Genomic DNA, 22,729 nt, shown 5'->3' with positions numbered 1-22,729 from the left:
AGGGATCCTGTGGTAGGTATGTGGGGTGACATGAGGCTTGCTGAGGAGTGCTGCATCTAGAGTCACTGTCAGACCACTCCAGCACCCAGCTGGCACTGATGCACCTCAGCCCTTGGGACTTCCCTACTGCAGCCGTGAATTTACCACCTCACCTGGTCCCAGGTCTGTCAAATGTGCTGCTTCTGCTCTTGTCGTACAGCAGCTGTTCACTTTTTGCATATACCAGTGATGCCACCTATGCTCCTGCCTGCATTTAAAGATGCTATAACTATGCCTCTACCGGGTAAAAATGACAGGAGGAGCTAGTTGAGATGCTGCTGAGCATCTGACATACTCCACAATCTGAACTGCCTCAGAAAGAGACAACCTGTTACTCATCATGCTGGAGCCTTTCTGTTGGCAGCAGCAGTTAGCACAGCTCCAGCTGTCCCTGGGACACAGCTGGGCAGCCTCTACAGCCTGAGGCTGCAGCCCTTAAAGGACAGTTTTCCACGACATGCATGTTGCTTCTGTGTTGCAAGGGCTTTTCATAGCTCACCCACAGGCTATCCTTCCTAGTAAGGGACTTGACTTCTCAAGGCAGATTGCCATTTTAGCTTTACCATGGGGTAGATTTCTCATTCCCCACTCAGGCAAAGCCCCCTCTGCTTTGCAGCCACAGCTTAATTTCCTTCTGATTGCTGATTTTCCCGTGTTTATGTTTTATTCTGTGCCCTGTAGCTAATGAATGTTGCTCTAGCTGAGATCTGGCAGAGCACTTGCTGTTGCCTGGCAAGAGTTCTGCTCTTCCCTGTTGCATTTATTTCTTGATTTCACCAGGACACAGTGTGGCATTGTAACCAGCTCAGTGCTTTTGCTTACGTGGAGTTCACACACCCAAGTGAATGGGTACAGGGCACTGCAATATAATTCTCTTTTGTACTTAGGTGCATAACTCCAGTAGCTAACTGCACCCTACGCTGGAGACACAACTTGCAGTGGTGTGTGAAAAAGCCAGTTGAACACCTTGCTGAGCTCACTGTGGCAGGCAGATGAGGCTCCTGCAGATGCAGGAGCACCCAGCCAGTATCTTCAGACTTTCTTCAGTAAGCCTTAATAGCAAGTTTTAATCCAGCAACTCAAAATTGCATGTCTGTCTCATATCATAGGGAAAATAAATTTAGAGATGCTACACCTGTGGCATTAACTATCTCAGAACCACACAACTGCATTTCAGTCAGGGGTCATATTAAACTCCTGGACATGTATCAAGTTAATTTGTGCAAGGCCACTTCCTTCCATCTTTGCTGGCTACCTATCCACGGAGGTCTCACATTTCAGGATTGTTACTGAGAAAACAAGGAAATGAAAATAGATAGCCTAAGGGAATCAGGATGCTTTCGTTTTCCCCCGTTGGTACATGAGCTAGCCAAAACCAAATTACTTTTGCCCTGTCAAAAGCAGACATCATAACAATTCCATTAGGAGACAAAACTCTAGGCATACACTCTGGCTTAAAGCGTTTACAGGACAAGAGCATTTCATAATTGCCTTATATGCATCAAAAATTGTGACTTGGCTCCATGTGGACAAAATGAATGTCAAAAATATTTGCACTGTAGTGATAGTCTGTGGGTGTTCTTTCTTCTGACATGTCCTCCCGTGGCTTCCCTTCCTTTTGCAGGTTGGGAATCATTCACATCCCCACTGCTTGTTGCTGTTACCTTCCCATGGCTCCAAGTTACTGGAAGCCTTGCAAAAGACCACAACGGCACAGTCAAGGTGTCACAGAAGATGTAATTGGATCATCTTGGTCGATACTTTTGGAGAAAAATCTTTTCAATCTCCTTTTCACTGACCTCACACTATAGTTTTTTTGTTTTCTCTTCACTGACAACCTTTCCTCTTCTGAGAGGCAGCAAGCCATTCTGAAAGGGTTTCATTTTAATCCAGTTCAGTGGGTTTCTCATCAGGCAGGCCCCGCTTGCTGTGACACTGCACACAATAAATGTTTGCACAGCGAGCAGTTCCAAACATCCAACACATAGCAAAACGATCTGGGAACATGTTAGCAGTGAAATGAAGGTAAAAATTCACAGCAGAACATTCCATTTGGCATTTTAGATTACTAAAACCTTCCAGAGATGCTTCTCAGGCTACAACTAACCACCCCTTCACAATCTTCATTTCCCAACTAATCATGGGGTTTCTCTTTATGTGTTGCTCCAGCCTCTTCTGTATTTTTTCCCCTTCAAAAACGGTATTCACTGACTCATGCTTTCTGCAGAAACACAGCTTGCACAATGGAGAGGAGGCAGAAAGGGATGGAGGGAAGATTCACAGCCAGGATCCACCACCCAGAAAACGTAGCTTCTGGCACTCTCCCCAACAGCACACTGCTCCCTAGCAATGGAAGATCTCTGGGATAGGGAAACTTATTTCCTTTTGTGTCTGCAAGGGGACTAATTGCCACTGTGTGTGTAAAGGACACCCTGAATACATACTGTGTAGGAAGGGCTGCAAAGTGATGCCCGAGGCAGGAGCAATGTTTTATTCTGCAGTCAGCATCCGGAAGAAAAAGATCTTTAAGATACATTGCAAGTAATTAAATAATAAGTAATGCCAATTAACAAGTAAAGGACACCAAATGAGCAATAAAAAGTTACACTTCAAGAGTACAGAAACAGAACACTGTCTCTGCTTAAAATATGTTGAGTGAAAAGTTTGTCCCTCCCTGCCCTTTTCACCTTCCCACCTCTTTACCTAATGCCATGAGGATTTAATTTGCTTACTCCTAACTTTTTTCCTGTATTTAATTATTTTTCTTTACTCAGCAAATCCTTGTAAAGTCTGAGTGCCATTTATTTGTGTATTTATTTCAACTCGTTACTACTTACCTCATCCCACTCCAGAAGGTAGCTGGTGATTTTTGAACCATTATCAATGGGTGCCTACGACAAAAATAAGCAAAAGGTGATTTGGGGAACAAGAGGAAAAAAAACTACTTCCCCTCCAGGCAGATTACTCCAGTTTAGAGTGAAACCAAAGCTTGGGGTTTGCACACAGCTTGGCAGCCTCCTAAGGAATACTGAGGAGAAGCTGGACGTAATGAAACACATACATTGTAAAAGTCGAGGCAGCGCACAGGGAGGGATTTGTCAGAGTACAGCAAGTTCAAGTCCCTTACTGAAAATGACTGTCTCAGCTTTCAATTATTTTCAACAGCTATGTACACTGCCAGTAAACTCTATTTTTCACTGTCTACTTGCCCAGCCCAAGCATTACCTACCTTCCATTGTAAAGTTAAGGAGCTTTTGGTCCTGTGCGAGGGTTTGGGTGGGAAGGGACACTCTGGTGCTGAGCTGTGAGTGGTGAAGCTGACTGGCTCTGAGCAGGATCCCTTTACTGAGTTGTACATTGCATATACTCTGGAAACAATATTGAAATGGGTTATGAATCTGCTGACAGTTACAAGATGAGACAGCACTGCCTTGGCCATGATATCTGCCTGCAAAAGCAGCCACAACACCACCCATCATAGATTGATCACAGACCTGTGGCTATCACTGTTCTACTTCACTTGGTACATGCATCCCAAAATTTCATAGCAGAAGAGAACACTACAGTATATTGTGCAAGTACTTTCATAGACCAGTAAGTTACCATCATTACCTTTCCTCCCCACCACTACTTTCTTTCCTATTGCCAGACCTTCAGACACCGAGCTAAAAAACCCTTTTCAATACAAAAGAAAGCATGATCTCATGAGACATAGATATAAGATTTAATGTCTGGTTTACACTTGATTCACATGTGCCATGTTCAGTGGTGGTCTCCTTCAGTGGGTACAATTTTCTCCTACCTAGCTCAGGTGTCAACACTGAGTTGAACAACTCTATGAATTAGAGCTAACACAGCTCAGAAAAATTACTCCGATGAACTAAAACTCTTCAAAGCAAATCCTCTATCCATCAGCACACAGGGGGGATATACAATACCAAATAATGTGGGAAAGTGAATACAATCTAGTTGAGCACTTCCCCACGAGGTCCTTTGCTCTGAAAAATTAATGATGTTATTTTTTCCCTTCACATTTTCCACACAGCAAAAGGAAAGCACAAATTGGAAGTCCTCTACTCAAAAAAAAGAAAAGAAGTTCAAACCATGACCAGACGATGACCCTGAAGCTGGCTGTAGCTATTGTGTACTTGAATGCAGAGTTTAAGAAAGGGCAACTTCCAAATTTGTTCTCAGTAGATAAGAGTAACTTATGTACTGTGGCCACCTACATAGAATCAAACCTTTTGGGAGCAGTTTGCCAGAACACTGTTGGAGTGCTGCTTTACCCATCACCTGTTGGCAGTCAGGAGTGAAAAATGCTCCTTCCCTGCCCACCCAGACCCTCCTGGCCAAAGAAGGGAGAGGAGAGAGAGCAGAGAAAGTTGCTGTTAGACCTAACCAAAAGAATGCAGCCAAGGTCAAGCAGAAACAAGTTAGTATCTCTCCAGAGCCACAAAGAACAAAGAGAATAGACGATAAGCCCCAGAACTGCTTTGGTACCACCAATCTCATGGTAGATATCTCCCCATCTTTATTTTCCTTTTCACACCCAATTGTGATTTATTCACATTTTATTACTTTTCTGCTCAAGATCTGTGAAAAATTTTAAAGGTATAACCTGAAACTACCACACCAAGTACAGAACACGTACCATGGGCCAATGCAACCACATCGAAAGGAGCCTAAGGAGCATCTTCTGCAAATCACTTAAAGACTGAGCATAGCCATCTCTGAAGGCACCCAAACAATATTACTTGAAGAAATCCAGGTGCTAGGTTCAGACAGAACCAGGTTGCCCTGGGTGCCCAGGTGCAGCAAGGCAGAAGCAAGCACAACAGCTTCTGTGTGTGGACACAAAACCCTGAGAGATTCTGCCAAGGTTAAGGAGACCCAAGGTGACCTGCTGAGTAATTGTTGACCCCATAAATGTCTTTACTTAAGAGCCTTATTTCTTCATAGTCATTAATATAAAAAGTGGTTGCAGGGAATACAAAAAACCTGCTGTGGAGAGCAAGCAGCCAGCCTTATCTGTGGCAGTTCCCTCTGCTCCTCACACTGCTGCTTTCTAAGACTGACTTCTATATTTAGCAGTTCCTTCCTTTTAAACAAAAGTCATTGCTAACTGCTCACAAATGATTTACAACTTGGTAAACTGCAGGAAGGTGGAGGGAGCTGCAGGTAGGGAGAAGTCAGCCAAGACATGGGGCAAATACCCATGACGCTCCTAAACATCACAGCAGACCTCAGCGCCACGCTGCGCACAAGGACCACACTGCTGTTTGAAGCTGGCTTTAAAAGTGATGCTTGGGTGCTTACAGCAGGAAGCTCAGCAGTGTTTTACAACCTTGTCCTCCTTGCTACCATCCATTTGCTGCTAGCACTGGGATTCCTGCCCAGCTCTGAGCCTGCTTCTTTTACTTATTTACAAGAAGTTACTTCTTGTCTCGTGCTCCTACTTGAAAAGCTCATTTTTAGGGCTCCACTAGAAAGTATTCTAAAAAAAATAAATGAAATAGAAGCCACAGTATCAGATCATGAGAGATGCATTTTAGGGTTGAGTCTTTTTTAGATCTCAGAAGCAGTGTGTTTGCTCTTTGAATTTTTACAAACAGGAGCAGCCTTGATGTGAAAAAGCAAAGCAAACCTAGCCCCTGTCTGGGAAAACAGAAGGAAACAATAGACAGGAGTGAAAGGATTATTATTTTTTTAAAGGATATAGAGCATAAGTGAACAGGATGTGAACTTGAAGCCTCAGTTCATAAGCAAAGTCTTTAAAAAAAATGCAAAATGAATAGGTGACAACACAGATGGTGTTAAAAACATCAAGGAAGGAAACCGAGAACGTGTTAGCTGTTAATAACGTGTAAACCACAGTTTTAGAATCAAAGAGAAGCAGGCTCTGAAAATATCAAGGTGAGCCAGCGTGAATCCTTTTTCATTTTAAATAAATGCTGAATGACTATGGTCAGATGGATCTGCAATCAGCAGATTTACTTCACAAAGCAAGGAACGTTTACGAAGAAAGTGCCCTGGTGTACCTTCAGTGCTAGCACATCTATGTTACAGTAACTGAGGAAACAAACACCTGCAGCTTGAGAGAAATATTTAAGAAGCTTGAGGTATCCCACTTCCATAAACAAGCACTTCCAGGCCTGCTGTAGATATAGACAGAAATATAAATACATGGAAGTGTTTCTTTCTCTCACTGTAGAAAATAAAACCAAAATGACTGAAAATGTATTGCTCAAAAAGCTTTCAAGCTATCATCCACACTCTCCTAAACTAAAGACTGAGATAAATGGAGAAGAGAAGACTCCAAGGTAACCTAATTATGGCCTTCCAGTATCTGAAGGGGGCCTACAAGAAGGCTGGGGAGGGACTTCTCAGGATCTCAGGTAGTGATAGGACTAGGGGGAATGGAATGAAGCTGGAGGTGGGGAGATTCAGGCTGGACGTGAGGAAGAAGTTCTTCACTGTGAGAGTGGTGAAGCCCTGGAATGGGTTGTCCAGGGAGGTGGTTGAGGCCCCAACCCTGGAGGTGTTTAAGCCCAGGCTGGATGAGGCTCTGGCCAGCCTGATCCAGTGTGAGGTGTCCCTGCCCATGGCAGGGGGGTTGGAACTAGATGATCCTCGTGGTCCCTTCCAACCCTGACTGATACTATGATACTACTATGATAAATCCATTAGAAAATATCTAGAAGCCACTGAATAAAAGCCACCTACGGAGGTGACCATGAAATTCTTGACTTACTCTGGACAGTTACATAAAAAACTTTCACATTTATTCACATATGATTCAAGAGTCTGTAGTTAAGTGACATCCAGAGTCACACTAACTCACCTGACGTGATAATCTGTTGCTGGCCTAAGGTCTTTCAGGCTGTATTCTAATTCTTCTCCACTGCAGGAAAAAAAGCCCAAACCCAACAAATCAATTCATTATGAAAAGCAGTATCACACACAGCACAGCTAGTGATTTTCCAGTGACTAGTCAACTCCCTCATACTATGATATGAAAGACGACAAACAAATCCCACCACAGAAACCCAGTAGTAAGCAACAGACCAACAATGTGTCAACAACATTTCATGTTTCTTGAAAACTTCATAAAGCTGTGTGTACACAGAAGAAAAGTTATTATCACCCCAGTTTACAGAGTGAACTATCCTCTGTGGGTTTATTTCAGTGCAATCCTTACATTTTTGTTGATATTTGCATAAAGCTCATCGTGCTTTTCAACCTTCCTGGAGCTGAGAAGAGCAGAATTTCAAAACACAATATACAAAAGTGAGTCATTGAGCTTCAGAGGAAAAAGAACAGTTTGTTGCACAACCATTTCACTGATTCGCTTTTTCTTCCAGAACTATATTCTCTGTGAGGACCAGGGCAAGGAGATGTTTTATTAATGACCTAACAGCTGGACCCAGATCTCTTTCAATAGCAAGGAAAGTACAGTTTCAGACATATTAGGGGAAAAAACCCAGCATATAATTTATTCATTTCAAATGCAGCCAACACAGTCAGGACTTTTCTTTTTACTTGTGGCTTGTTTGCTGGTAAATGAACCCTACGCTCAGTCATGTGTCGCCAGTTCTGTAAAGACTGAGGTATGGGTCAGTGCTTCATAAGTAACAGCCATCTGATGGAAGTCCTTGGCTTATTCAGGATTTTATTAAAATATGGCAAACAACACCAATCTAAATTTAGCATAAAGAAATATTTCATAGCTCACTGGAAAAATACAAGGAGATGTCTCAAAATCAAGAGAACAAAAATCAACCCGAAAGCAGATGCCTGCTGCGTTGCCAGAAACCCACCAAAAAACTCCAATCCCAACCTCATTTTGTTCATATAATCCAGTGCTCTGCAAAACCTCTTTTTTTTCCCCTTCTGAAAGAAGTGCATCTTCTTGCACAGACAATGTATTCAGCATATTGCAGACTTTCTTCTGCCCACGGTAATAATGACAACTGCTGCTCGTGATGGAACGCACCACCTTAAGCTAATGGCTGTCCTCTGGCCAGCAGCAGGAGACAGATTACTATGAGCAGCTTTAAAACAGATGCACAGCATTTCATAACCAGGAGAAAATGTGCAGTCATCACAACAGCAAGCACAAGACGTACTAGACAGTGTCCTTCCCATTTTGAGAGCTCAGCAGTACACATTAACCTATAGAGATGGCTCACACTGGCTCACAAACAGCTAGTGTAAATACCAGAAAAATATCAGGCAGCCTTCCCCAGTTAATATGCTCTTTTTATATTACCCAAGGCAGCTGATGCAGATCCACCTTTAGCACGCCCAGAGGAATACTCTATAATTCACAGGACGTCTTAAGAAAGGAGATGGTTTGGCCTCACAAGGTAATTCCATAAATGCTGTATCACCTGGACTTTATTTAATGAGATTTGGGAAGGATTAGCTATTTCACAATAGCCAAGGTCACATCTCAGAATTTTCTTTCCTAGACGTCATTGGTGGGGGGAAAGAAAAGCATAAAACCATATGTACTTGATCACAGAGTGAGCTCAGAGGATCACTGGATGGAGAGACAGTGAAATCCCCCAGAACTTCTACTGAAGGCTGGTGAGAGCCAAGTATTTGGGTTTTCCTGGGGAGCCTACACAGCCTGCTTGGCTGCCTCCTCCACTCATCTAAGGCACTACAAAGCAGTAAAGCCCCCAACCTTTTGCTCAACCTAGCTCAAAAAGCAAGCTTTACTGCTCTTAATTCTGCAAGGCCACACAAATGTAGCCCATTAGGAGGGCAGATGTCCTGCCTGTATGGTGTACACGAAAGGTTTTGACATTTAGCATAAAAGGCAGCACTGCATGCAGGATCTGCTACGTCCAGGGAGGTAGGATGGGAATGCAATTAGGGACCCTGTGACATGCACTCAACCAGCTCCCTGCAAGCTCCTTCAGCAAGTGGGGCTGGTGGGACAGCAAGCAAGCAATTACTGGATGTTCACACATGCCCTTTTTTCTGCCACTGATGGGCTTGCAGGAATACACCCTGGAAAGCTCAAAGAATTTATTCCCACTGAAAACACAAGTGTAAAAATGATGCTGTTACCTGTAAATTATCTTGTATTTTCCATCCCTCCCTTTGTCTGATAAGGCAACCTCATAGGTACAGGTATAAGGCAAACCGTTGTTGTGTCTATCCGCGTTTAGAAGGCCAGTGGGAGGTGACCAGGAAAGTAAAACTGTTCTTGCTTGAATATTTGTAACCTATAAAAGAAACACCAGTTACTCTGAATTCCATGAAAAAAACACTATCCTCTAAGTAGCTCCTTTTTGCTTGCATCTTCACAATCAATTTGTTGAAGGAAATGGCAGAGTTAGAGATGAAAAGTAAAGGGTTATCAATGGTCAGCATCATCAAAAATACAGATTCATGGCATAAACTAATCTCCAACAGATGAAGAATACAGAGGGATGTCCCCCTGCAGGGAACTGCCTTATCATTGTTTGAGCATCCAGCAAAGGATGCTGTGCATCATTCTGCAGCTACCTGCTGCTGTGGCCACGACCAGAAGGGTAGTGGAACTAAGTGGAACAAAGACTTTATCCTGCCGTGTTCTGTCTGCAATTATTTTTATAAAGCTTTTGTTAGGAGGATTCTCTTATAAAACTCTGATGGTTTCAGTCCTCCTGTTCCTTCTCGTTAGCTGAAACTGTGATCACTCAACTGCAAATAAGTAAAAAACCCCATGCCAACCGACCAATTCAACCTGCAAGGTTACACTGACTCAAAAGCACAAGGGAAAAATCCATACAAGTCCAACTTGTCAATTAAAAATTAGAGTACAAATTAATCACTTTGTGCCCTAAGAGAAAGGTTGCCTTGTACGATCTGTAGCTGTCCTTTGGTGCAACACCTCGGTGGCAGAGGGGTCAGGATCCTCTTTTATTAGAAAACTGTAAAAATACCTCCAACACCTGCATCAAAACAACTTTATCATTCCACCAGTGCAGCTGTATTCTTCTGGAAACACAGGCCCCAGGTAACTTTAGACTGAGCTCACAGAGCTAGCACTGCCTTTCTCACCAGGAGAGCCTGTTGGCACCATGCCGGAGGCATCGCTCATCAGCTGCACATACCAAACAGCAGCTTCCCAGAGAAGAGCCTTCTGTTATCAAGCCAAGAAAGAGAGAAAAAAAATAAAATTCCCCTTCACCACTGTCTCCAAAGAAAAAGAAATAAATAACAATAGTTGTGCTGGCTATCTTGGAAAGACAGCACAATGTTTTTATGCATGCCTTTAGAAAAAAGCCCAGGGAAGCTCAAAGGCTCCACAGCCTCAAGCTCTCTGCCACAAACTCTCCTTTCCTAATGAAAACAACCTAACTTTTATTTCTTAATTGTAGTGAAAATGTATCACAATACATTAGAGGTTGGAAGGGACCTCCAGAGATCATCAAGTCTAACCCCCCCTGCCAAAGCAGGATCACTTAGGAAAGTCTGCACAGGAATGCATTCAGGTGGGTAGAGAACATTTTATTTAATCCAGCCTCCATGAGGAAGAATCAAAACATGAGGTTTGATATTTTCTTTATCCTGTGTCTCCTATGCATCAAATTCCACTGGCTCTATCATTTTAACAGATTTTTCCTAACACACAGAGTAAAATGTTGTTACTTCAGAAGGTGCAAGATGAATGATGCAGGTGCTTGGCTACGCATTTCCTACACTTTTTCTTCAGACAACTGAAACACCTTAACACATAAATCATTTGGTAACAAAATAGTAGCAATCAGAATTCAGGGACTGCTTGTTTACAAATCCAGCTTCTGGATCTTTTTCTATAATGGAGAATATTTAACTTCTCAGATGGAAACACATTGCTTCCAGCTGAAGAGCTCTGCAACTCTCATGTGCAATACCCATATATCAAGCAGATTCTTTCAGAGAAAGTCATAAGCCTGTTTCTTACAGACTGACAAGTAGGTGACACCACAAGATGTCTCATCTTAACTTAAAACACCATGCTCTCAAAAGCTGAAGATTTTAATTTATAGCAGCACACTGAAGTCTTGCCAACAAGAAAACCTCTGTTCAACCTAATGTGAAAAACAAGTTGTAAGGCGAGCTGTGTTTGGTAGCACCAAGCTTTTTCTTGGTAAAAACTATCAACATGCAAATTGTTGTAGAAATTTTCAGGGGGTTTCTTGCTCTAGTCCTGTTTTTCTGATGCTATGAAATAAATTTTTACTTCAAAAACTTGGACCAGAGAACGCTGATACTGATCAGAGGGCTGGAGCACCTCTCCTGTGAGGACAGACTGAAAGAGCTGGGGCTGTTCAGTCTGGAGAAAGGAAGGCTCTGAGGTGACCTTATTGTGGCCTTCCAGTATCTGAAGGGGGCCTACAAGAAGGCTGGGGAGGGAATTCTTAGGATATCAAGTACTGGTAGGACTAGGGGGAATGGAATGAAGCTGGAGGTGGGGAGATTCAGGCTGGACGTGAGGAGGAAGTTCTTCACCGTGAGAGTGGTGAAGCCGTGGAATGGGCTGTCCAGGGAGGTGGTTGAGGCCCCATCCCTGGAGGTGTTTAAGACCAGGCTGGATGAGGCTCTGGCCAGCCTGATCCAGTGTGAGGTGTCCCTGCCCATGGCAGGGGGGTTGGAACTAGATGATCCTTGTGGTCCCTTCCAACCCTGACTGATACTATGATACTGGCTGAGGTAGCTTAAAAGAATCTCAAATGATTGAAGTACAACAGATAAGTTAACTTTTTGAGGGATACATACACACACACATCTGTGAATGGAACTGTGGCACAGGTATTTAGAGCTAAAAGTCTGTATTTTAAATAATATTTTGATCAGAAAAGTGGATAGTAAGATCCAAACAGATATTTTATTTTATTAACATATATCACTACTATGCCAGCTCACCCCATCAACACAGAGTTTCTTTTATTATGGAAATATGCTTGCATAATTGTTTTTCATAAATTCAGACAGACTTGGAGCTGGAGGCTCGGTATCCTGCCAATGTTCTAGTGAAATGTTTTTCTCTCTGACTACTCCCAAGGACACACGTATATATCCTGTGTATGGCAGACCCTCTGGCCCTTCCCGAGCTTCAGCAATCTGCAAAAAGTTAGGGCTCTGGTAGTTTCTTGAAATAAGAGAAAGTATCTGATGGACTAACAGCTAGAAACTGTCAAATTGTTATTCTGAAGTCAGACGTTTCCGTGCAGGGGATAAAAGTCCAAAGCCGGTTGCTCCAGCTACACCATTAACTTCCCACTGACCCAGCATCCAGAGGGGCTGCTGGCCTGCTTTGGTGCTGTTATGTAAACAGTAACTGCTGGTGGAGGTTTAAAAATAAACACCAGGAATCGTTAAATACAGTTCTTAGCTGTGCTGAGTACACAGGGCAAGTGTAGTAAAGCAAGTGAGGGGTCACTGTCTGCATGATAAAGTCAGAGAAGGCAAATCTATGCCCTCCCTGGGTACAGAAAGCAGCACTGAGCTATGCACGTCAGCATGAGCACTGGGAATGGGTTTATTTGTGTGGCTTGAGATAAAACTATCTGCTGCTCCTAGGCTAACAGGCTTGGTATTGTATCACGTTTACCAGCCCAAGGCATATCTCTTCAATATCTGATTTAATGTCCAAAGCCACCACTTAACTTTAGCAATGAACTCCTACCCGAAGCAGGAAGCATCAGCTCTGCTGTGAAAGGGCAAGTTAAATAAACGGGGTTATCATATGCTGAGAATAACAAGCGTGCACTCACTAACCAGCTCAGAAGCTTTAACTCCAACTTCTCTTACTTCTCACTCACTTACAAAAGGGAAACAAGCACCTTTCAAAAGATACTGAGCAGATGAACAGATCTAGACCAGCCCTTGCCATACTGTAAGAAACAGCAGAGCTAGCATCACGATGGTGGGCTCAACATCACTTACTCAACGTGCAGACAAAAACACTTTGCTGGAAGTTTACTGTTCAGTAATGGTGCCCTAATTCCAACCAACCAAAACACAAGCAGCCCGGAGCACCTCTTCTTAGGATGGGCAGGTAAACCTTTGTGCTGCTTCCTTGTTACCCCATCCTGTCTCATCTGTCCCCAAAACTGCTGTGCTCGCTTTGAACAGGACTGGCTTGGCCTTTTAGCCGAGACCTAACAAAAGATTCTCCCACAAGGAGTTTTGTGTGTCTGGTGAAAAGCGCAGTTAATTAGTTTCTGAAAACTTCTCAGTTTACACAGTAAATGCCTGCCTTCTACTCTATCAAAACTTGGTGGTGTAAATAATTATTTTATAAAAGCCCCTGGGAAAGAATCCCAACTCCTGCACTCCTTTAATAAGGTTACAAGGTTGATGAATATTGGCCCCTTCCCGTCTTTCAGGTAACGAACAATGTTTCTGTACAACTTTCATTATCTTCCAAATTCCGGGTTAGCATTCACAGGCATCGTGTGGTTTGGGGTTTTATTGTATGTGTGTGAGAACTACACTGCGAGTAACATTCATTTACTCCCCTGAGGGCAATGTTTGAAAGACATGAGGGTCAAATGAATTCACGGTTATTACCGGGTCGAGGGTCTGCTTTTAAACTATGGCTCTAATCCTGCGATTTTAGGCAAAAATCCTGATGATTACATATGAGTTTTGCTGCAGAGCGAGTCAGCGGGAGCAGGCTGCCTTTGGGGAAGTCAGACCGATGTTTGAGCTCTGACTCTGTGGACCTGTGGCATTACCCTGCAAGAGGTGATGTCCCCTGAGCTGTGTGGTGGCAATGTCGCCCCCCCCCCCCCCACTTCGGAAACCCAGAATCAAGTTTCCCTTCCCTCACTGAGGCGTTTCTTTTAGAGAATGCTTGCTTTGTCTGTGATAACGTGAATTAAAGATGTATTTCATTTTCACTAAAAACATGTGGGGGGAAGAAAAGCAAAAGGCTTTAAAATTATTGCCACCGATGGGATAAAGCTACAATAAGACTTACAGTTTGGCTGCTGGACTCACAAACAGGCAAGAGGATTTATTAAAAGCCTGGGTTTGATAGGAACTCAGTAATTTTTCAAGTGTGCAAAAGTGTGTGTCTTTTGTACTTGTAAAGATGAAAGAGACTTGCACGCAAATTACCTGGACAAGGCAGATTAAAGACAGCTCCAAGCAACACTATAGCTGAAAAGCCTCCTGCAGGATTTGCCCAGAGGGCTGAGTCCTTCAGATGACTTCAGATGGTGAAGAGCTGCTTGCTTGGACCAACCAAAGCTATGCGCTGCAGACACAGCATCACTCCACTTGCCACTGACTTACTGCTCTGTGCCCTTTCATTTTGACAGTGTAATTCCTTTCTATACAATTGCTTTTCTACAGATGGTTTGATTTTTCGCTCATATAAGCATAAGGCTCACCAACAAAGAAGGTCCACTTGACTATTTCTGCACAGTATGATACTGTGTCCAGTTGTGGGCCTCTCAGTTTAGGAAAGATGTTGAGGTGCTGGAACATGTCCAGAGAAGGGCAACAAAGCTGGGGAGGGGTTTGGAGCACAAGCCCTGTGAGGAGAGGCTGAAGGAGCTGGGGTGGCTTAGCCTGGAGAAGAGGAGGCTCAGGGGAGACCTTACTACTCTCTACAACTACCTGAAGGGAGGCTGTAGCCAGGTGGGGGTTGGTCTCTTCTCCCAGGCAATCAGCACCAGAACAAGAGAACACAGTCTCAAGCTGTGCCAGGGGAAGTTTAGGCTGGATGTTAAGAAATAATTCTTCATAGAGAGAGTGATTGGCCATTGGAATGTGCTGCCCAGGGAGGTGGTGGAGTTACCCATCACTGGAAGTGTTTAAAAAGAGACTGGATGAGGCACTTGGTGCCATGGTTTAGTTGAATAGATGGTGTTGGGTGATAGGTTGGACTTGATGATCTCAAAGGTCTCTTCCAACCTGGTTAATTCTATTTCTGTCACATACTGACTATGCACACACATAATCAATCAGAGCAATTAATGGTTTGTGACTCTCCTATGAGTTTAATTACTCACAAATGTCACAGCTACAGAGAAAAATAACAGATAATCCCCAGCATCTTCTTACTAAATGTCATTTTATTGAACAAGCGTTTGTCATGTTTGAAATTTCATTTTTGTCCAAAAAAAAAATTATAATACTATTTTGGTCTATTTTTAGTTATGTATTCCCCTCTGCTTTTGATATTCTGGTTACCATAAATCTAATTGTACAGAGCTCAGAAGCCTGTGAACTGCTCAAAGAGTTTCTCTCCTTACCTCTGTAGATAATAAGTATAACAATGTTTTTCATGACAGGTTTCCTGGTCTTTGTAGGAGGCATGTAGCCAGGGCATTTTACCAGAAGAGGAACACTCAGGTAAGCCATCGGTACAAAAATTGTGCCTCACTCTCTACAACAGAGTAATTTTGAGTCAAATGCACTCCCTTCCCTTCCGATCTCCCAGCAACTCATCTTCAGCTCAGTATTGTCACTTGTTTCTACATGAAATAAAGCAACTTTTCTTCTTGCAAACAGAAACCCAGGCTGTAGCCCCCCTGGTATTTACCATCTCTGCAGGTCTGGTTTAGATTGTGGCTGCTTTGAACCTGCTTTTGACACAAGGATCCAACACCTACTGACTGAGCAATTTATGATCGAACAGCTTTTGTATCTATTCAGAACAAAAGCAACCAAGAGAACAGACTCTAAAAATAAAACACAGCCTGTGCTCATGCTTGCCTCTCCCTGAGATCTGCCACTTCTGCATCCAAGGAACAGCCCCCCCCCTTCATGCTCCTGCTGGAGATTTTTCTTTGTATCAACCTTTACCAGCTACTGTTGAATCCAGTCTTTAGATGAGGTTTCCAACAGCTATTTTTTTATTTGCATATTTGTTTACTAGTTTTTCAGCTGGAGAGAGAAAGGCCTGGGCCCTGACAGAGCAAAACTCCCAAAGCATGGCCATCTCCCTCTGCCTCATGAATGCTCCTTCCAGTGCTTGTTTGGACTGCTCATTTAGATCTACAACACTCTTCTGGTTTTCACTTGACACACCAAACTAGGAAGCCACCACATTCAAAGGCCTTACAACCAGATGTATTAATACCCTTACCTGGCTGTGGGCACACCCCGCATTAATAGGCTCAATTAAGGTGGTGATTCAATTCCATTACAGGTCACATGCTTTTATGGCTCAGACAAACAGAATATAGTAATTGCTATTGAATAACAGAATTAGCTTAATTTAATCATGATTACAGACATCAATTTATTATGACAAATGAAATTAAGCCCAGGGGAGATGGGGTAGGAGCTATGTAAATCACCCTGGTGCACCAGGCTCCCTATCACAGTATGAATACTGGGAGGTGTCCTGTGGAAACAGGCAGCTGACATGATTCCTGCAGTGGGCAGAGCCCACAAATATCCACAAGCACAAAAGATGCTTCAAACTTATATCCCACCAAAATGAGTCAGATCTATACAGCATCAGCAGCAACCTACTAAGGGAAAAGTCCAGAGGTGCTCCCCATGAAACCAGCAGCATGCTGTGACAGAATCTGCTTCGCATATTTGCTATCCTTCATTGTGTGTGGTAATTTGGGATCACATACCTGTGGTTTCTCCATTCCAGAAAGAATGTCTTGAACTCTTTTTGTTTCTGAATCAAATTCTGTAAAATAGAGAATGTGGAAAGAGGAAGAAAAAAATCAGTGACCAGAATTAAACAAGAAATGCCAGCTGTGTCAGTAATTCTTCAGGAATTTGTAAATGGGAGAGTGAGACATCACCTGCACATGAGCACCACCTCTTTTGCTCTTGTGAATTTAAGGTATTTTTAGAAGTAGAAGAGAGGAAAAGGAGGGAATGAGACTTCCAGTAATTGCAGCTATTCAGCAAGGTGGGATTATTCACAGAGGTGTTCTCCACAAACAGTGTCGTTAAGGAGGATCTGCTTTTGCAGAGCAAACCCCTCCTGTTTTCAAAGCTCAGCTGTGGAAGAAGCCAGGGGTTTCTACAGCCTGGTTACTGCTGAACCTAATCCTGGTTTATTAACCAAACACATCCTTAGACCATGGGCTGGAGAGCTGCACTACTTCCCTGCTCACCAGAGCACCAGGCTACCAGAGAGGATGGGCATCCTTGCCCTGTGAGCCAAGCTGTGCAGGATGACCGCCCTGAGCTCCAACACCCACCCCACAGCTACCTGTCCTGCACTGCTGTTTGCACCTAAAGCTCTTAAAAGCCACTGTTCAAGCCTGGGGGTAATAAGTCATGATGGGCTAATTCAGATGTCTGGCTAGCAGTAGTCTTTCTTCCTTCCTCGTGTCTGGTACAGCCTGCTGCAGGGGCTACATAGTGTTATCATTGGGCAGGGTGTGAAATACTTCCCCTAAATTAGATGGATTAATTGAGCACAGAAGTGCTGCAGAGGTGATCTGAGCAGTGAAATTAGCCTTTCCCTCATCCTATCCCCCCTCAGAAAATAAAAAAAAGGTCTTGAGGTAAAACATCAGCTTAGAGTAATGAGGTGACACAAAGCAGCTTTATTCCTTTTGGACTGCAGCACAGAGAGGCTTCACTTTTCACTACAATATTCTCTAATGGAAAATGAGGAACAGACTTTTTTGCTTTCATTTTTTTCACCCCTCTTATTTTTTAAAATGTCAGTGTAAAAAGTTTGCTCACCAAAGCACAAGAAGAGATCACACCTAAAGCAAAACGAGCAGGACCTCATTATGAAGAGCACACAGACTTGGCAGAGGAAGCATAAAATGTTAATATAGAAAAACTACTAAGATCAGGATCAACAGCTTGCATAAATGATTCTCCCAAAGCCTGACCTACTTCTTGTAGCCCAAGAATGTGTCTTTATTTTTGTCTGTGACCTGCTGTAAAAAAAGTACATCTTCTTTTTAAAAATTCCATGTGCTTGGCTGCCAGAAAATAGAACTGGCTGAATGCTGGTGGCAGAACTCCAGTGTAAATGCCCATCTCTCCCTGCAAGAATGCACCTCGGTGTGGAGTGGGAATGACAGATCTGCTCCATGCATTCCTGGATTCCTTTTGGTCTCAGCCACTTGGAAGTGAAAGCAGCAGTAATAATTCAGAGGAGGAGGATAGCATGATTGTTTTTTCCACAGCAGATAACCCTTAGAGTATAAGGTGTATAAAGTAGCAGGATTTAGCTAGAGTCAAATCTTGAAAACTACACAGATGGACTTAAATGGCTAAGGAAAAGGTTGAGATACTGACCCAGTGAAAACACTACAGTTTGGGGTGTTTCAGAATTCAGGGTTCCTTTTAGCATCAGTACTGAAGCAGGACTGCACCACAACAGCCTGGATCCAGATCTGGAAACTGTGGAGCTCCTGCAGGCTTATCTCAAAGGGATGCTAATACGAAGCAGCTTCTGCAGCTTCGGAGTGTAACAAAAATGCTGCTACCATTTTATTGAAAGTTTATGGTTATTATGTCACCCTTAATTACAAACCCCAGAAGCTAAGCGTGAATCATTCTCAATCTCAAATCCCAAACATGTGGACTGAATTTTCTTTCCTTTCTCTGCTTTCTAGCAAGGATGCTATCTGTGTCAGGAGAGGAAAATAAACCCTGAAGCCCAACAAAATTTCACTTCCCTCTCCTGTGAAAAACGATCACTTCGTACAGTAACTAAGTCCTCTGACCCTTGCAGGTCGGGGCTGAAGGTTCAAACTGCTCCAAATACAGGAACTGACTTTAAGACCTAAGGCAGTTGGGTATACCCAGCAGACAAAAAAACTAGAAAAAGTAAGTACATCTGACTTCTCAGGGAAGAGTCCTACTCTTCCCAAATATACATGCAGAACAGATAAGGCTCTGTGTATCAGACACACTGTAGCTCTATGTTATGAAGCACAGGATGTGGATTTTTATGTGGATAACGTGGACACAACCGTCACCAAGAGTTTATACACTGATAAGCTGGAGGTGGACTAAGAGAAATCTTCAGAGATTTTGGAGTAAGGGAACAGGACACATCCAGACCTGAGGTGACAATGTCACTGCGAAGAGAACTGGATTGAAAGCTGATGACTATTAGAGATATGGTTGAGAGCTGAATCACATTTTTCTAAAGAACAAGATGCCTCAGATGATGCACATGTGCTGACCAACCATACCTGACATCTCCCGTGCTGCACCTCCCAAGTGTGGGTACAAGTGATCACTTGGACACATCACACACACACACACCAAGCACTTCACGTGTAAAGTGCTGCTGTACCCCACAGCCCTGACTTGCTGACACCATGAATCATTTTACAAGCACAACAGCAAAGAAAAGTCTACAGTAAGAAGTGCCCTTTCATCACAAGCTTTGAAATCACTGTACCGTATGGAAAGGACAGCGTGTGCCTTAGAGCCCTGCACTGAATTCAAACCAAAACCCACCATAAACAATAGGTAATGACCTGTGAAAATCAAGCAAATGTAAAAGCAAAGACAGAAAACAATAAATATGCATGAGTGATGTCTGTAAGAGAACATCAGAGAACAGCTCAGGTTGGAAGGGAATCTCAGCTGAGGTCATCAAGCCCAACCTTTGTCTGAAAGCTAGGAAACAAACCCACAAAAACCCAGCACAAAACTGCTCCATGGAAAAAAGCTGCTAATAAAACCAAAGCCAGCTTTCTTGGGAGAAAAAAAAAGTAGCTCATAGAATTGTCACCCTCTCACAGTATTTCAAATACTTTGCTTCTCATTTCAAGAGCCATCGAAAATTCTCAAGTTTCTATGGATGGCTGATCTCCTTTCAGTAATAAACTTTGTTATTCACAGTCTCCTGAGCTAGACTAAGCTAAGAAGAACAAGAGCTGTCCTGAATCCCTCCCTCAGTAGGAAGTTGGGCTTACCTGCCAAACTCTATCATAACACATTAAGTATCAACATCTTTCTCCCAAGCCAATAAAGAGCAGAAATCTCTCTGAAACAGAAAATGATGAGAAGAAAACATCTTACATGCTCTATGTTGCTAACAGAGAATTGGTGAAAAGCCTTTTTTTGCCTGGCTCACTATTATTGCAGAGGGACCTTGACAGGCTGGACAGACGGGCAAAGTCCAACGGCATGAGATTTTACACATCTAAGTGCTGGGTTCTACACATTGGCCACAACAACCCCATGCAGTGCTACAGGCTGGGGTCAGAGAGGCTGGAGAGCAGCCAGGCAGGCAGGGACCTGGGGGTACTGGTCTATAGTGGGCTGAACATGAGCCAGCAGTGTGCCCAGGTGGCCAAGAAGGCAAATGGCATCCTCGCCTGTATCAGGAATGGTGTGGCCAGCAGGAGCAGGGAAATCATTCTGCCCCTGTACTCAGCACTGGTTAGGCCACACCTTGAGTACTGTGTCCAGTTCTGGGCCCCTCAGTTTAGGAAGGATGTTGAGTTGCTGGAAGGTGTCCAGAGAAGGGCAACAAAGCTGGGGAGGGGTTTGGAGCACAGCCCTGTGAGGAGAGGCTGAGGGAGCTGGAGTTGCTTAGCCTGGAGAAGAGGAGGCTCAGGGGAGTCTTTGCTGCTGTCTACAACTACCTGAAGGGAGGTTGTAGCCAGGTGGGGCTTGGTCTCTTCTCTCAGGCAACCAGCCGCAGAACAAGAGGACACAGCCTCAAGCTGCACCAGGGGAGGTTGAGGCTGGATTTTAGGAAGAAGTTCTTCACAGAAAGAGTGATTTGTCATTGGAAGGGATTGCGCAGAGAGGTGGTGGAGTCACCGTCACTGGAGGTGTTTAAGAAGAGACTGGATGAGGCACTTGGTGCCATGGCTTAGTTGATTAGATGGTGTTGGATGATAGGTTGGACTTGATGATCTCTGAGGTCTTTTCCAACCTGGTTAATTCTATGCTATTCTATTCCTCAGCACATAAAAGCTCTGTATGCCAACTTGCTGACACTGAGGCTTGCAGAGACAGGCAGCAGACACATGTGGCTTTCCTCCTTTGCCACTGAGAACAGAAGTTCAGTCACGTCAAAGAAGAGCCCAACTAACACTTCAGGTCATTGTCCCGCTATAACTTTTCCTCTCAACATCTGTTCCCCACATCTGCCGTAGCAAAACTCTTCTTCCTAGGAGGAAGCTGGGGGTGGGGATGAATTCCTTGTGAATGCTCAATGAGGTCCTCTGAGGGACAGTACAAAAATCTGAGTTATCCTGTAGATCTCAGCGTCTAAGAGCTGTTATAGATATCCCCAAGCTACAGCATTAGGTTCTCATTCCCAGGCTGAGGGTTATTTGGCTCCCCTGTTTCAGATTAACCTTTCAGAGCAGAGAAGTCAGCTGTAAGATCTGGGCCACATCTAAGTTTGTATTTTGGTCATCCTCCCTCTTGTCACAGTTTTTTTTGGTCATAACCAAAACTCCACAGATATAGCCAAGAGTAAATGTGCCTAAAAATTAACTACTTTCCCAGCAGCTGCTTGGTGCTAACAGGGTTTCAGTGTCAAGTCTTGCTGAACTAAAGCCTTTCATTATATGCTTCTGTTAGCCTGTGCCTATGTTCTTTTCTGCACGTACAGTACAAATGTAATTTTCAGAACTTTCCAACCATACTTTCGAACACCAAGCACAGCTTTTAAAAACAGGAGAATAAAACACCCCAAACTTGTCATTTCAAGGTAAGGTTGAAGTTTCCATGCATAGTTTTCGTGTTTGCATGAACAGCAGCTGTGTATGTAAATGGTTTGAACTAGCTAAAAAGCTCTAAACTAATTAAGATTTTCCCATTGCAAATACACATTTTAGGTTTGTTCTGCATTCTTTCCTGCTCAGAGAGGGAAAGATCCAGCTCAAGACCTAGCTTCTGACCACAGAAACTATTTACTGTTTCAACAGCCCTTCCATTCCAAAGGAATGACATCAGCACTAGCACTTTGCAAACTTTTGAGTCTCACTCTGAAGCAGAGCTTCATGCTCACAGATATGCCAGCCATAACATGGCATGCTTTCTCAGAATTCATGCCAGATTTACTGGGGCTGTGACCAGGTTCAGTGTGAGGAGAGAGCTTTTATCAGTCACGTACCTCACAGCCTACAACCTGCGAGAGAATGAACTCTTCAAAGGCAGCCCAGCTCCTTTGTGATCTGCCTGATGGTATCAATGCTGAAGACACAAAGAACACTGCAATATGGACCTGCTTATTCCAAAGAACTGTAGAAATGCACATTAAATAACTCCCTCCACAAGAACAAGCCTAAAACTGCAGATGCCATACTGCAGCTGAGTAACAGAAAGCAGCACTGGAGGGGATGTGACACGGTCATGGAGTCCATCCTCCTACACTGAAACATGATCATCTATGCTCAAACCACTCCTCAGAGGTGTCTGCCTAGCCCATTTTAAAAAGAAATACAATGAATGACCTCCCATCCCATGATCATGGCAATTTAGCACAGTATTTAGTGACCCTTCTTGTTGGGAAGATTATCTCCTCAACTTTCCCTGTTACTTCTTTCCTGCACACCCACCACAGACGATTTCATCATCATTTTCACATACTTGAAGGCATTTTTCCTCTTTAAGAGAAGCAAGCTCATTTCTTCCACATCTGTATTTACCAGAGCACAGCTTCCACTTACTGTTGTCCTCTGCAGTGTTTTTTAAATTGGTCTCCATCCTTCTGAAGATGACAGTAGAAGCTCTGGCCACTCCAGCTGAAACCCTAGCAGCACTCAACTAAGGAGTG

The 22,729-nt window shown here is 43.5% G+C and overlaps 1 protein-coding gene across 1 annotated transcript in view; it reads right to left on the bottom strand.

The window, feature by feature from the left end:
* Nucleotides 1–22,729, bottom strand: part of FNDC3B (fibronectin type III domain containing 3B) — a 237,014-nt gene that overhangs the window by 64,848 nt on the left and 149,437 nt on the right. Inside the window, exons 7-11 of the mRNA XM_068145019.1 lie at nt 16,626–16,684; nt 9,118–9,275; nt 6,881–6,940; nt 3,269–3,407; nt 2,877–2,930 (exon numbers count right to left, since the gene is read on the bottom strand). Coding sequence (XP_068001120.1) covers nt 2,877–2,930; nt 3,269–3,407; nt 6,881–6,940; nt 9,118–9,275; nt 16,626–16,684 — 470 coding nt within the window. The remainder of the gene's footprint in view (nt 1–2,876; nt 2,931–3,268; nt 3,408–6,880; nt 6,941–9,117; nt 9,276–16,625; nt 16,685–22,729) is intronic.

The sequence above is a fragment of the Melanerpes formicivorus genome, unplaced genomic scaffold (assembly GCF_026170545.1).
Source record: "Melanerpes formicivorus ecotype bairdi unplaced genomic scaffold, bMelFor1.0.p_v2 SCAF_12, whole genome shotgun sequence".
NCBI lineage: Eukaryota > Metazoa > Chordata > Aves > Piciformes > Picidae > Melanerpes > Melanerpes formicivorus.
The sequence above is the reverse complement of the archived record's forward strand: the minus strand, read 5'-3'. Positions and strand labels throughout refer to the sequence as shown.